This window comes from Nerophis lumbriciformis, linkage group LG39 (assembly GCF_033978685.3).
Source record: "Nerophis lumbriciformis linkage group LG39, RoL_Nlum_v2.1, whole genome shotgun sequence".
Taxonomy (NCBI): Eukaryota; Metazoa; Chordata; class Actinopteri; order Syngnathiformes; family Syngnathidae; genus Nerophis; species Nerophis lumbriciformis.
This window is the reverse complement of record NC_084586.2, coordinates 12,260,764-12,275,609: the sequence shown is the minus strand read 5'-3', so window position 1 is coordinate 12,275,609 and position 14,846 is coordinate 12,260,764. Positions and strand designations below refer to the sequence as shown.

Genomic DNA, 14,846 nt, shown 5'->3' with positions numbered 1-14,846 from the left:
GTGAAACATGTTTATTTGTCGACTGGGTCATATTTTAGGCTGTAAAAAAAAAAGAAGAAAAAAGTAAAATGTTAGCTCAAACTGGGAGGTTTTTAGGCGCTGGATGTCCATCGTGTCACATGATGAGCCGATAGACATCCAACTCAATAGGAATGTATTTATTAACATTGAACTTGAACATACAGTAATTAGCTTTTTATATATACATATATACACACACTTTGCAATAATACACAATAATATTATTTTATACAGTTGCAATCAGGTGTGCAAAGTGCAATACAATTCAACATGGCTTGCATTAGAACACTAATTAAAACAAAATGTAAAAGCCATTAAAAATGGCTTCAACAAACCAAAATCGGCCGACTCTAAACTTTTTCCACTGAAAAGTCAAAGCCTGCGGGTACATTTTGATATTCTTCATTTTTAAAACCATTACAATGTATACCTGTATATATTTTTTACCATTTATTCATAAAAATTTTAAAAATAAGTATTTTCTTTTTAAAAAATCATGTTTGATGACATTAATAATAATGTTCTATTCAGATCTATCTGTCAATATTATTTTTTCATGTTTTACGCTATTTTTGGTAAAAAAGAAAAACAAAAAAACCATGTAATTTTTGTGGCAATAACTAAAAAATATGCAACATGTCTCCCAAAAAATTTCAAAGTGGAATATTTGATGTGAAATAATTGTAGACCTAAATACGTGAATAATTCATAACAATATTATTTTTTGAGCAATGACAGCTTAAAAAAAACTCCCATTAAAGAGCTCCACTTATAAAAGTGTCAAAAATAAGTCATACACCTTTATTTTAAAATAATTTCAACACTTAAATCTCTCGATCAACTTCAGATCTACATGTCGATTATAAGTTTTAATTAACAAAACATTTGAACACGAAAGTTAAGTTGTCTTTTTTACAAAAGCTTCTTTTTGACATGTTTGACATGTTTTTAAAAGTGCGTGAGACGTGCTGTGAAACCAGTTTACCCAGCATTACTTGTGATTAGAAGGCCAACGCCGACTCAGCATTTTCTCACGGGGACGCTCCCGGTTGCTGTCACGTCGTGAAAATTTCAGTGCGACGTGTCGGACGAACAAAGCGACTACGCTAGGCGTAGTAGCACGGCGACACCAGCAGGTCAGTGAGGACCAGCAGCTGGTCGTCGGTGAAGCGCTGGCGGTGCTCCTGCCAGTTGTCGTGGTGAGTGCGCCTGAACTCGGACAAGGTCTTCTTCACCGTCATCTTGGGAGCACAAACAACACTTTCCCAACTCTGGAAGATTCCGCGCCCGGCGGCACACACAAGTATTGGGACACCATTCCTTTTGCAGCCCTTCTGGGACGGGACGAGGGTCCAGACGTGTTTTATTGATGTTGATGGCGCTCTTCCACACCACACTCATCTGAGCATGTCCTCACCTGTGTCAAGTTGACCCCCCTATCATTGCAAATATTAAAAAAATAACACTGCCATTCCTTTGAGCTGCTTCGTGCTGTAAAATGTATTTATTCTAAAATACATTTTCTAAATAATGTCATCCAGACAAAATCTCCCCAAACTTGTACAATTATTTTGTGCTAAGTTACTGATGTTGATACCATTTTATTAATATAGAAATATTGCCACAAGAACTTTTCTGAGTTGAACAACAAATGTAAGTGTGTGAATAGGGGGCAGATAATATATGTTTAGACTTTTTCTGCTCCTTTACATTTATGATTTATTTAACCATTGTGTAATGTTCATATTGTTGTTACTCAGCCAGCGTTTGTGGGTCTGCTGGACCCGTTGCATTTTGTGGCTTTTAATGCCTCACAATCAAACACTTTTATGCTAAAATACTGAACAGATGTTTACCTTATCCCAATCAACATCTGTTCAGTATTTTAAAATAAAAGTGTTTGATTGTGAGGTATTAAAAGCCACAAAATGCAACGGGTGCATCAGACCCACAAACGCTGGCTAAGTAACAACAATATGAACGTTGCACGGAAAATTTCTCTGCCAGTTTCTGCATCCCACAGGGATTCTTCTTTTGTGTTTCTGCACCTGCAGTTCCCACACAAGGTTGCAACATTGTTTGTCAACACTGTCTGCTCTCATTTTCTCGCACATTTGACCCTCTGATGTTCTGTGTACCTACACTCTGTCCTCCTCCTGTCTAGGCCTGCTGTGTGTGTGTGTGTGGTACACAGAACATCAATTTCTACACTTCTATTAGCCCCGGGTCCAGTGGACCCGGACATCTTATATGTAATAGAAATGTGTAGGGGGGGTTTATGGTGTGTGGTCATTAAAAATGTATTCTGATTTATGTTCTTCACAGAAAATGAGCCAAAGTCAGTGAGTCTCAGTTTGAAAAATTAATTAATTGTATAATTTTTCTTTTAATAAAAAAATGAAAACGGGTCCCACAGACCCGAACACCACACAAGGGTTAAATGATATGGTGATTGTTTTGTTTTGACCTTGAATGAATGAAATCAAAACTTCACCCATTCAGTTGTGCTACAAAATCTTTTTGTCTATTATAGTTTTTATGTTATTAACATTTTATAGTTTTTGATATTAACATGTAATTAATGTGTTATTATTTATAACCATCCCCCCCCCCCCAACTTGTCCCATTTGTTCGTGCTACAATTGTTTTTTTCTATTATAGTTTTTATGTTAACGTGTAATTGTGTTTTTATAAAGCTTTATGTAACGAGCTTATGTAACAACATTTTGTTCTTATCTGTGCTGTATAGTTCAAATTTGAATGACAATAAAAAGGAAGTCTAAGTCTAAATAACCAGCCCCCAAAACCATGGCAAAAAAATCTCCCCAAAATTGTCCCATTCGTTTGTGCTACAAAAATGTTTTGTCTATTATAGTTTTTATGTTATAAACGTTTTATAGTTTATGTTAACGTTTTTAAAAGTTTGTTATTAACGTGTAATTAATGTGTTATTATTTAAAACCAGCCCCCAACCATGTCGAAATCTCCCCAAACTTGTCCCATTTGTTTTTGCTACAATTTTTTTGTCTATTATCGTTGTTGTTATTAACGCTTTATAGTTTTTATGTTAACGTTTTATAGTTTTTATGTTGTCAGAATAATTGTATCTAAGTTATCACAAAACTTTGTGTTTCAATGAGTTCCCGGCGAGCAGACAAAAGCTGTCTTTGATCCTACCAAGAAGAAGGCTTGTAAAACTCCACTGTGTAGGATGGGAAGCAACATGAAGGTGTCGGTTTCTTTGATGTATTGTAATCCACAGAAAGATTTTGTCTTGACCCGAGAACTACAAAGCGGAGAGGAAGCAGGACCAGACTCCCCTCCAGACGACCTTTTCTTTGAACTGATTTACAAACTTTTCTTTTAACTGTTTTGTAACCAAAGGCAGTGGCTGTTTACGACCCCCTCCCTTAGAAACAGCTGTTGCCATGTAATCAGGGAAAGTCCAAATAAAAGAGGATGCGTACAATCTTTCATCAGAGCGTGTTGGAACACTGTACAAGGGTACAGGTGTACGCGCTCACCTCAATTGAGCCAAATTTAATTCTGTCTCTGTTTAATTCCTTGCTTCTTGTCTTGTTTAATAGATGTCATCAGTGTTTGAACCTGACATTTGTTATTAATGAGTACCATATTTTTCGGACTACAAGTCACAAATTTTTTCATAGTTTGGCCGGAGGTGCGACTTATACTCAGGAGCGACTTATGTGTGAAATAATTAACACATTACCGTAAAATATCAAATAGTATTATTTAGCTCATTCACGTAAGAGACTAGACGTATAAGATTTCATGGGATTTAGCGATTAGGAGTGACAGATTGTTTGGTAAACGTATAGCATGTTCTATATGTTATAGTTATTTGAATGACTCTTACCATAATATGTTACATTAACATACCAGTTGGTTATTTATGCCTCATATAACGTACACTTATTCAGCCTGTTGTTCACTATTCTTTATTTATTTTAAATTGCCTTTCAAATGTCTATTCTTGGTGTTAGGTTTTATCAAATAAATTTACCCCAAAAATGCGACTTATACTCCAGTGCGATTTATATGTTTTTTTCCTTCTTTATTATGCATTTTCGGCCGGTGCGACTTATACTCCGGAGCGACTTATACTCCGAAAAATACGGTAAGTAATGTGTTAATATTTACAACCATCCCCCCAACTATGTCAAAATCTCCCCAAACTCGTCCCAATCGTTTGTGCTGCAAAATTGTTTTGGTCTAACTGTTAGTTTCTATGTTAACTTTTTATAGTTTTTATGTTCTTAACGTGTAATAAACGTGTTATTTGTAACCAAACCCCCCAGCCCCCACCCTGTCAAACTCTCCCCAAACTTGTTAAAAGTTAAAGTACCCATGATTGTCACACACACACTAGGAGTGGCAAAATTATCTTCTGCATTTGACCCATCACCCTTGATCACCCCCTGGGAGGTGAGGGGAGCAGTGAGCAGCAGCGGTGGCCGCGCCCGGGAATCATTTTTGGTTATTTAACCCCCAATTCCAACCCTTGATGCTAAGTTCCATTCGTTTTTTGCAGCAATTTATTTTTTTGTTTTACTGTAATAGTTTTTTTTATTAACGTTTTATAGTACTAACATGTTTTTAATGTGTTATTATGCAAAACCAGCCCCCCCCACACACACACCTTGTCAAAATCTCCCCAAATCTGTCGCATTTGTTTCTGCTGCAAATGTTTTTGTCTTAGACAATGGGTATCACTATATGTAAAGCGCTTTGAGTCACGAGAGAAAAGCGCTATATAAATATAAACATGTAAATAACATTTTATTATCGATAACCAGCCACAGCACCTTGTCAAAATCTCCCCAAACTTGTTCAATTTGTTTGAGCTACATTTGTGCTGCAACATTTTTTTGTCCAACTATCATAGTTTTTATATTTTGGGGCCCGTAATGAATAATAATGCGTTAATAACATCAAAACTATAATAGTTAGACAAATCCTTTTTGTAGCACAAAATGAATGACGTCACTAGTCAGAAAATGTTTTTAAGAAAAACTTAAGCGGCCCAAATGACAGCGTAAACGTAGCACAAAGGAATGGCAGTGTTGTTTTAATGTTTGCAATGATAACGGGGGCCAACTTCACACTGGTCTTCAAGAGCCCTCTCAAAAGTGTGTTCCCCAACATTGGAAAGCACACAATTGTACAAAATGATGATTCAGAAGTCTAGTTAGGGGGTGTCCAAACCTTTTCCCTACTGAGGGTCGCATATGGAAAAATTGACGGCAGCTTGGATACTTTTTGTGCATTCAAATGCTAAAAGTAATCCGATAAACATATGCTAAACTACCCAAACAAAACAGTTTAGCTTACATGTGACAAAGCTTATCAGTGGAATATTTAATAATTAATCTAATTAAAGATAATGGAAAATAAAGACAAAATTGAAGTGAAAGAAATATTAAAGGATGCATGGGTTTCACTTTGATACATTTTGTGCATTAAAGATGATATATCTAATTAGTAATTTTCACCTAACGACAAGGGCCACAAAAAGAACAAAAATGGCGCTCAGAGCCCCACTTTGGACACCCCTTATCTAGCCCAACAACTGATTGATTTATTGATGAAAAGGTGTGTCCCAATACTTGCCAAAATGCATCTCTAGAAGGTCTAAAAGGGTGTGTGGTCTACTACTTTCTCAGTACACACAAGTTAGTAGATACAACTTTTTCACCTCTGATACGATACCAATATTGCAGCCTTGTGTATTGGCCCATACCAATATTGATCATTCATACTTTTATCATTTTGTAGTGTGGAACGTTGGAAAAGGTTTGATCAAGTGACATTAGTCAAACAGCGAACAATGGTAAGTATGAAAAACACTCGTTAATAACCGTCTGGAATGGATTTATGCTGTTTTAATGTTGAAGAAGCGTGGTAATTGTTTTTGGTGACCCCTAGTGGCTGCAATAATTAAGTTAATCTCCTGATTAGGGTTGTCCCGATACCAAAATTTCGATACTTTGATACTTTTCTAAATAAAGGGGACCACAAAAAATGGCATAATTGGCTTTATTTTAACAAAAAATCTTAAGGTACATTAAACATATGTTTATTATTGCAAGTTTGTCCTTAAATAAAATAGTGAACACACAAGACAACTTGTCTTTTAGTAGTAAGTAAGCAAACAAAGGCTCCTAATTTAGCTGCTGACATATGCAATAACATATTGTGTCATTTATCATTCTAATATTTTGTCAACATTATTCAGGACAAGTAGAAGAAAATGAATTATTAATCCACTTGTTCATTTACTGTTAATATCTGCTTACTTTCTCTTTTATTGTGTTCTATTTACACTTCTGTTCAAATGTAATAATCACTTATTCTTCTGTTGTTTGGATACTTTACCTTAGTTTTGGATGATACCACAAATTTGGGTATCAATCCGATACCAAGTAGTTACAGGATCATACAATGGTCATACTTATACTTTTTAGAGGCGGTATTAGGGATGTCCCGATCCGATATTTGGATCGGATCGGCTGCCGATATTTGCCAAAAATTGCGTATCGGCAAGGCATGGGAAAATGCCGATCCAGATCCAGTTTAAAAAACTCCGGTCCGTGTTTTCCAACGCACCGATTTAAATAATACATTCCACTTTTCTGCTGCTCCGTAATTTCCGTTCCGCATTTTCCAGCACACCTTCAACAAATCCACAGGTCTGTGGAATCTCACGCAGTTGCTTTTAGCTGCTGGCATTACACGACAGGCTCTTCTCACTCTTTCCTGTGTCTCCCTCTCACAGACAGCAAGCGCACCTTCTTACACACGTCACATACTGTCACGTCATACGTCACATACTGTCACGTCATACGTCACATACGTATACGTCCTCCCCGAGCAGAGAGGTAGCAGCATGGCTAACGTTAGCTGTGATGCTAGCGCAGCCGCTAAGGTGTGCGCCTGCTCAAACGTCCTCTGCGCATAGCAAATCTATGCCACGCACAAAATCAAATAAAAAAATAAGCGCATAACAATTTTCGACACACGGACACGAGAAAACAGTTTTCGTCATCATTGTTCAAATATTGTGACGTCTGTCGAGACGCTTATCTCCATTCGGTGCCAGACGTCCACACCATCAAAATGCTGAGGCAAAAATTTCCACATCAACACCGTATGAAAAAATTAGTGATTTTTTTAGTTGTGATTTCCTTTTCTGCATGAAAGTTTAAAAGTAGCATATATTAATGCAGTATGAAGAAGAATGTTTTAATGTAGACATGCAAGCCTTGAAAGAAAATGTTGAAAATCAAGACTACATTTCCTGCAAATGGGTGCATTTCTACCCTATATTTTAACTTTAGATTTATTCTCATATCAAACTCTTTTGGCTGTCTTTTTGACACTTACATCCGGCGCCCCCCTCCACACCCTGGATTATAAATAATGTAAATAATTCAATGTGATTATCTTGTGTGATGACTGTATTATGATGATAGTATATATCTGATAGTATATATCTGTATCATGAATCAATTTAAGTGGACCCCGACTTAAACAAGTTGAAAAACTTATTCGGGTGTTACCATTTAGTGGTCAATTGTACGGAATATGTACTTCACTGTGCAACCTACTAATAAAAGTCTCAATCAATCAATCAAAACACATAGAATCATCATACTGCTGTGATTATATACATCAAGTGTTCATTCAAGGCTAAGGCAAAATATCCAGATATATATTGTGTATCGCAATATGGCCTTAAAATATCGCAATAATAAAAAAAAGGCCATATCGCCCAGCCCTAGTTCAATGATGCCATTTCTGTTTGTCATGTATAATTTTGTCTATTTTGTGTTTATCCTTGAATAAACAGGTCAGTTTCTTGTTACCAACCATTGTGTATTATTCAAACTCCCCTAATTCAGCTGGCTAGTTGTTATCAAGAGTACTAAAACCCTTTTCAACATGATTCTGACAACTAAGTGGGCTAAATAACTTTAAACTTTAATACATGCTCGGATAGGCCAGTATCGGTCAGTATCGGAATCGGTCAGTATCGGTATCGGATCGGAAATGCAAAAACAATATCGGTAACGGATCGGAAGTGCAAAAACCTGGATCGGGACATCCCTAAAGTACTGAATATGATTAATTAGTATCGCGGTACTATACAAGTACCGGCATACCGTACAACCCTACTCCTGATGCATTAAATTGAATGATGCGGACACGTTTGTTACTGGATACTATCTGATAAACTTCTGCCTTGGAGACTTTCTGTGTGTAAGTAATATGCAACTATTATTATTTAATAGTTGTTAATATTGGCAAATCAATGTCATATTTTAGACAGCAATATCGTTTACTTTTTCTTACGTATCTCTAGCCTATGTGCTATTGTGTGCTTTGCTGTTGAGCATACTTGCCAACCGGTGCGAATTATACTCCGGAGTGACTTATAGTCCAAAAAATACGGTAAATGTAATTTTCGCCCACATAAAAAGACTTAATACGCCTTTGACGGCTCCGTTTTCTTTCTAGCAACGCTTTCCTGCTTGTGTGCGCGCTGATTAAAAGCTAACAAGCACACTGCTTATTTATTGATGCAAAAAGGCCGTGTACAAGCCCTACTCTAATTATTTAAAGCGCGAGCGAGGGGCTGCGGTGAAAGTGAGTGAGGACACAAAATCCCAATCAGAGAAGATGTAGTCATGAGTTATGAATGGCCCGCATTCAATCAGCGTCGCACACTTCACAGGGCGGCGCTCATATTAGCTCGCTTGTTGCACAGAGTCTTTTTTTTTTAAATGAACTTGATCATTAAAATCCACTCAATTGTCTTGTTTTCCTTTTTTATCTTTGACCTCGCAGCTGAGCAAGCAGCTGAATGATCATCTCTGGCTCCCCGTCGCTCTCATCTATTATTCACACTCATTGATCGCATTGTGTACGTTTGCTCCAGTCACTATTTTCTCCTCAAGCGGGCAGCGAAATGGTACTCTCTCGCGGTCGACGTTGTGTGTGTGTGACGAGTACCTCGATGGGCTGCGGGTCGTTGAGGTGGTCGCTCAAGTCCATGAGGATCTGGGGCATCCAGGCGGGGACGTCGTAAGGGCTGGACAGGATGCACGCGCTTAGTCCCAGCACTCCGGCGTGACGCCGCACCAAATCTGCACCAGCACAAACACACAAAGTCGCTGCATTTATAGAATTTGGCGAAATGGAGAAGGAAAGAAGAGAATGTGCTTTTTACCAGATGACATGATTTTGCAGCAGCTTCTTTTGGTTGGATAACCATACAGTACCAACTTGTAATTGGTTTTAGGGACAGTATCTTCTTTTTGATATTGTATATATATATTTGTTTTACTTCATTTCATTCAGCAGATAGTTCAATAAATATATTATTTTACAATAATACAGAAACTAGCTTTGTTTCATTTTTTTTGTAATACAAATACATAATAATATTAATTCACTTGATCCAAAAAGCTGCATACTTTTGTTTTGCTGTGCATCTGCTAAGTAAAATATTTTTATATAGTGTATAATAATATTTTTACTTAGCAATAGATTAGTAGAATGATGAAATCCTGAATTTTATTCTAGTTAGTATTTTCTATACTGATTGTGGTTCTACACCAGGCCTGGGCAATTATTTTGACTCGGGGGCCACATTTAGAGAAAAAAATGTGTCTGGGGGCCGGTATATCTATTTTTAGGAACACTAATACAAAACCTCACAATAATGTCTGATTGAATGCTAAAAACATTATGACAGACCGCCTTAAAAAACGTAATGGAATTTTAACTTTTTCTATGAACGATAAAACACCGAATATTGACAAAATATGAATGTCACACCCCCTTTCAATCGACATATTTTACAATCAAGTGAAACGCAACAAAAATGCAACAAACAGTGAAATATGAACGCGAAGGGTACAAAATAAACCCACCTACAATCTGATATATCTGATATTTGCTAAATTTCCCCCAGGGATCAATAAAGTACTTTCTATTCCATTCTATTCAATAGATCAGTAAGCTTTAGAACTTTGTTTTGAAAATCTCCTTCCGCGTCTGTGGAAACACTTCCCGCCACACTGCTTGGTGCCTCGTCTGAGCTGCTGTGACATAGATGACCATAGTAACTAATTAGATGACCATAGTAACTAATTAGATGACCATAGTAACTAATTAGATGACCATAGTAACTAATTAGATGACCATAGTAACTAATTAGATTACCATAGTAATTAGTATATCATCCATAAGCGCAGATTCCAACCACTGAAATACTTTGTATAGTTGAAGACTTACGGTCATTAGAAAACATCACTGCACATCATAATGGCAGCTACAGTTTCCATCTTAAAGATCTAAAAAAAATATTTGGGAATGTCTGGCGGGCCAGACTAAAAAGCTCAACGGGCCGCATGTTTTTGCCCAGGTCTGTTCTACACGAAGAAATGAAAGATGACTTTTTAACTGAATATTTTCAGTTTTGAAATGTTATCAATCAAATCTATCATTTCATTTAATTCTACAATAAATAATAGTTAAACATGAACTGTTTTGATATATCTAATATAATTGTACCAAATAGATTGTATTATTTGAACAAGAAATATAAATATGAAAAAAAATAAAAATTAAATACTTGAACAAGAAATATAGTAATAATCGAAATGTTCTTAAACATGATTAATATTATTGATAAACCTGATCTAAAAGCTGCATTATTTTGTTTAGCTGTGTATCTGCTAAGTAAAATAACTTTAAGCATTTTAAAACATTTTATATCATCGATTTTTCTTTCACAAATGTATATATCATTGATTGTACCGTATATAATTATCACTCATTTTATTATATTTTTTAAACATTCTTGTCTGAGTTTTTTTCAAGTAGTTTTTAATAGATTATGAAAATGACAATTCTAATTCCTATTTTCTATGATTGTGATTTCACAAAAGGAAATTCAATATTATGATTTGTTAACTGAATTGTTTTTGAATTTTTTTTTTTTAACAAATTATCATTTTAGACAAATGTGTCTTTTGATCTAATTTTTACAATAGTTTTGATATACCTACTTAAATTGTACTAAATAGATTGCATTACCCGAACAAGAAATATACATTATTAACAAATTATATTAAAATACTTGAATAAGAAATATATTAATGATCAAAATGGTCTTTTCATTACATTTTTTAAAAATATAACAATAATAATATCAATATACTTGATCAAGAAGCTGCATTCTTTTGTTCAGCTGTGTATCAAAGTAAAGTAACTTTTTAAGCATAAAAAAAAAGAAAATCACAGATTTTTTCATCTGATTTATATATCATTAATATTGATAGTATCGTATATAAGTATCACTTTTTTTTTTAAACATTAGTAGTTTTTAACAGATGAGTAGAATGACAGAATCCTGCATTTTTTTTCTAATGTGTATGTTCTATACTGATTGTTATTCATCAAGAAGAAATGTAATATTTTGACTTTTTAACTAAATATTTGTATTGTTTTAATTTTATTAAGGGATCTTTTTTGACAAATGTATCATTTGATTTAAATTTTTACAATAAAGAAAATATTAAAATGAACTTGTTTTGGTATACATATTTTATTTGTACTACACTAAGTATATTACTTGAACAAAAAAGGGAAATATTAAGGAAAAAAATAAATACTTGAACAATACAATATAATAATAATCAGAATGTTCTTATCTTTATAAATAAATGTATAAGGTTGTGTAAGAATGACTATGTACACCTTGTTAGCTGGTTGTGTAAGTACGTGAACTGGGTCACTTTGCATGTATTTGTGTGTACCTGTAGAAGTCAACTCTCCTCTGGCCTTGGGGAGGCGCATCTGACTCAGCGTCTGGAGTTGTGTCTGCAGCATGCGGTCGAGAGGGAAGAAGTGGCACTGCAGCAAACCACTCAGGGTAGTGGCCGCCATGTCCCTCACCTAAGGCGGGGAAGGCACGGACGAGAGGTGAGGTCACAGATGTTGCAGCGGCGAGCTATGAGCAATTTATTGAAAGCGAAAGCGGAGAGTAAGCAGGGGACATGTCACCGACATGAACACGTGGGAGGGGGGGACACTTGCAAAACATCCACTTCCTGCATCACTTTGCATAAATTATGAAGCAGCTGTAGCCAGTGAGCAAGTGACATGTTCTGCTGCTATTCACTTTATGACAGTGGTGTCTAAAGTGCAGAAAAAGGGCATTTGGTGGCACATAATTTGTTTTTATTGAAACATAAAAACATATATATAAAAAAACATAGACATTAGAAAATGGTGATCAACATCTGTGGGATTTGAATGCACGTTGCCAACCGTATAATCTTTTTTTCCCCGTTTATTATATTTTCATAACCGTGAGAAGCCTTGATCAAAATCAAAAATCGATTAATCGTCCAGCCCTAGAAAGAAGCACCCCTTACTGAGATGAGATTCTAGTATGTAGAACTGAGGCACATGGCTAATTTCAATATGATTTGTGGACTTATAAGGGGGCGTGGCATCAGTGATCAATTCCACATTGATTGGAATGTAACAGAGAAATGTGCTTGGATTAGTGCGCAAACACTTTAATACATCAGAAAAAATGTCTTGTGTACGATGTAGGGTTGTTCCGATACCAATAATTTAGTACCGGTACCAAAATGTATATTGATACTTTTCCAAATAAAAGGGAACTACGAAAAATGTCAATATTGGCTTTATTTTAACAGAAAATCTTACACTTTTTAACACTCACAGTCCAAAGAACAATTTTACAAGGTTAAAATGTTAATTAAAAGGCATTGAAATGGCCTGAAGGGAACGTCTTCCCTGTGCTCCTCGACTACAGTCTGCACCGGACCGAACAGCAGGATAGGTGTAACAACTACATTATTGCCTGTCACTTTTTAATAACTCCTTGTGTAGATTTGAATGATTATTATTTAAAGGGGAACATTATCACCAGACCTATGTAAGCGTCAATATATACCTTGATGTTGCAGAAAAAAGACCATATATTCTTTTAACCGATTTCCGAACTCTAAATGGGTGAATTTTGGCGAATTAAACGCCTTTCTAATATTCGCTCTCGGAGCGATGACGTCACAACGTGGCGTCACATCGGGAAGCAATCCGCCATTTTCTCAAACACCGAGTCAAATCAGCTCTGTTATTTTCCGTTTTTTCGACTGTTTTCCGTACCTTGGAGACATCATGCCTCGTCGGTGTGTTGTCGGAGGGTGTAACAACACGAACAGGGACGGATTCAAGTTGCACCAGTGGCCCAAAGATGCGAAAGTGGGAAGAAATTGGACGTTTGTTCCGCACACTTTACCGACGAAAGCTATGCTACGACAGAGATGGCAAGAATGTGTGGATATCCTGCGACACTCAAAGCAGATGCATTTCCAACGATAAAGTCAAAGAAATCTGCCGCCAGACCCCCATTGAATCTGCCGGAGTGTGTGAGCAATTCAGGGACAAAGGACCTCGGTAGCACGGCAAGCAATGGCGGCAGTTTGTTCCCGCAGACGAGTGAGCTAAACCTCCTATCGACCCTAGCTTCCCTGGCCTGCTGACATCAACTCCAAAACTGGACAGATCAGCTTTCAGGAAAAGAGCGCGGATGAGGGTATGTCTACAGAATATATTAATTAATGAAAATTGGGCTGTCTGCACTCTCAAAGTACATGTTGTTGCCAAATGTATTTCATATGCTGTAAACCTAGTTCATAGTTGTTAGTTTCCTTTAATGCCAAACAAACACATACCAATCGTTGGTTAGAAGGCGATCGCCGAATTCGTCCTCGCTTTCTCCCGTGTCGCTGGCTGTCGTGTCGTTTTCGTCGTTTTCGCTTGCATAAGGTTCAAACCGATATGGCTCAATAGCTTCAGTTTCTTCTTCAATTTCGTTTTCGCTACCTGCCTCCACACTACAACCATCCGTTTCAATACATTCGTAATCTGTTGAATCGCTTAAGCCGCTGAAATCCGAATCTGAATCCGAGCTAATGTCGCTATAGCTTGCTGTTCTTTCCGCCATGTTTGTTTGTGTTGGCTTCACTATGTGACGTCACAGGAAAATGGACGGGTGTTTATAACGATGGTTCAAATCAGGCACTTTGAAGCTTTTTTTAGGGATATTGCGTGATGGGTAAAATTTTGAAAAAAACTTCGAAAAATATAATAAGCCACTGGGAACTGATTTTTAATGGTTTTAACCATTCTGAAATTGTGATAATGTTCCCCTTTAAATATTTAAATAACATCTCCTTCCGCGTCTGTCCCTGACAACCACATTTCAGGCTGGCCGCTCTGGAAACACTCTGTGGAAACGCTCCCCACCCACACTGCTTGGTCTGAGCTGCTGTGACTTAGATGACCATAGTAACTAATTAGATGACCATAGTAACTAATTAGATGACCATAGTAACTAATTAGATGACCATAGTAACTAATTAGATGACCATAGTAACTAGTATATCATGCAAAAGCGCAAATTCCAACCATTGAAATACTTTGTATAGTTCAAGACTTACAGTCATTAGAAAACATCACTGCACATCATAATGGCAGCTACAGTTTCCAAATTAAAGAATTAAAAAAATTATTTGGGAAAGTTCGGCAGGCCAGATTGAAAATCTTAACGAGCCGCCCGGGCCTTAGTTTGCCCAGGTCTGCTCTAGATTGTCTAAAAAAATGTCAACTTTTTCTGGACACTTTTGAAGACTAACAAGAAAGCACGTATCGCTCTTCACAACAAGCAGCCCCCCTGCCGTGCCTCCATTTAAAGCACT

At 36.6% G+C, this 14,846-nt stretch overlaps 1 protein-coding gene across 1 annotated transcript in view; it reads right to left on the bottom strand.

The window, feature by feature from the left end:
* Window positions 1-206: 206 nt before the first annotated feature.
* LOC133577852 (proteasome activator complex subunit 4B-like) overlaps window positions 207-14,846 on the bottom strand; it is a 114,630-nt gene continuing 99,990 nt past the window's right edge. The window contains exons 45-47 of the mRNA XM_061931927.1: window positions 11,868-12,006; window positions 9,055-9,188; window positions 207-1,262 (exon numbers count right to left, since the gene is read on the bottom strand). Coding sequence (XP_061787911.1) covers window positions 1,128-1,262; window positions 9,055-9,188; window positions 11,868-12,006 — 408 coding nt within the window. The 3' untranslated portion in view covers window positions 207-1,127. The remainder of the gene's footprint in view (window positions 1,263-9,054; window positions 9,189-11,867; window positions 12,007-14,846) is intronic.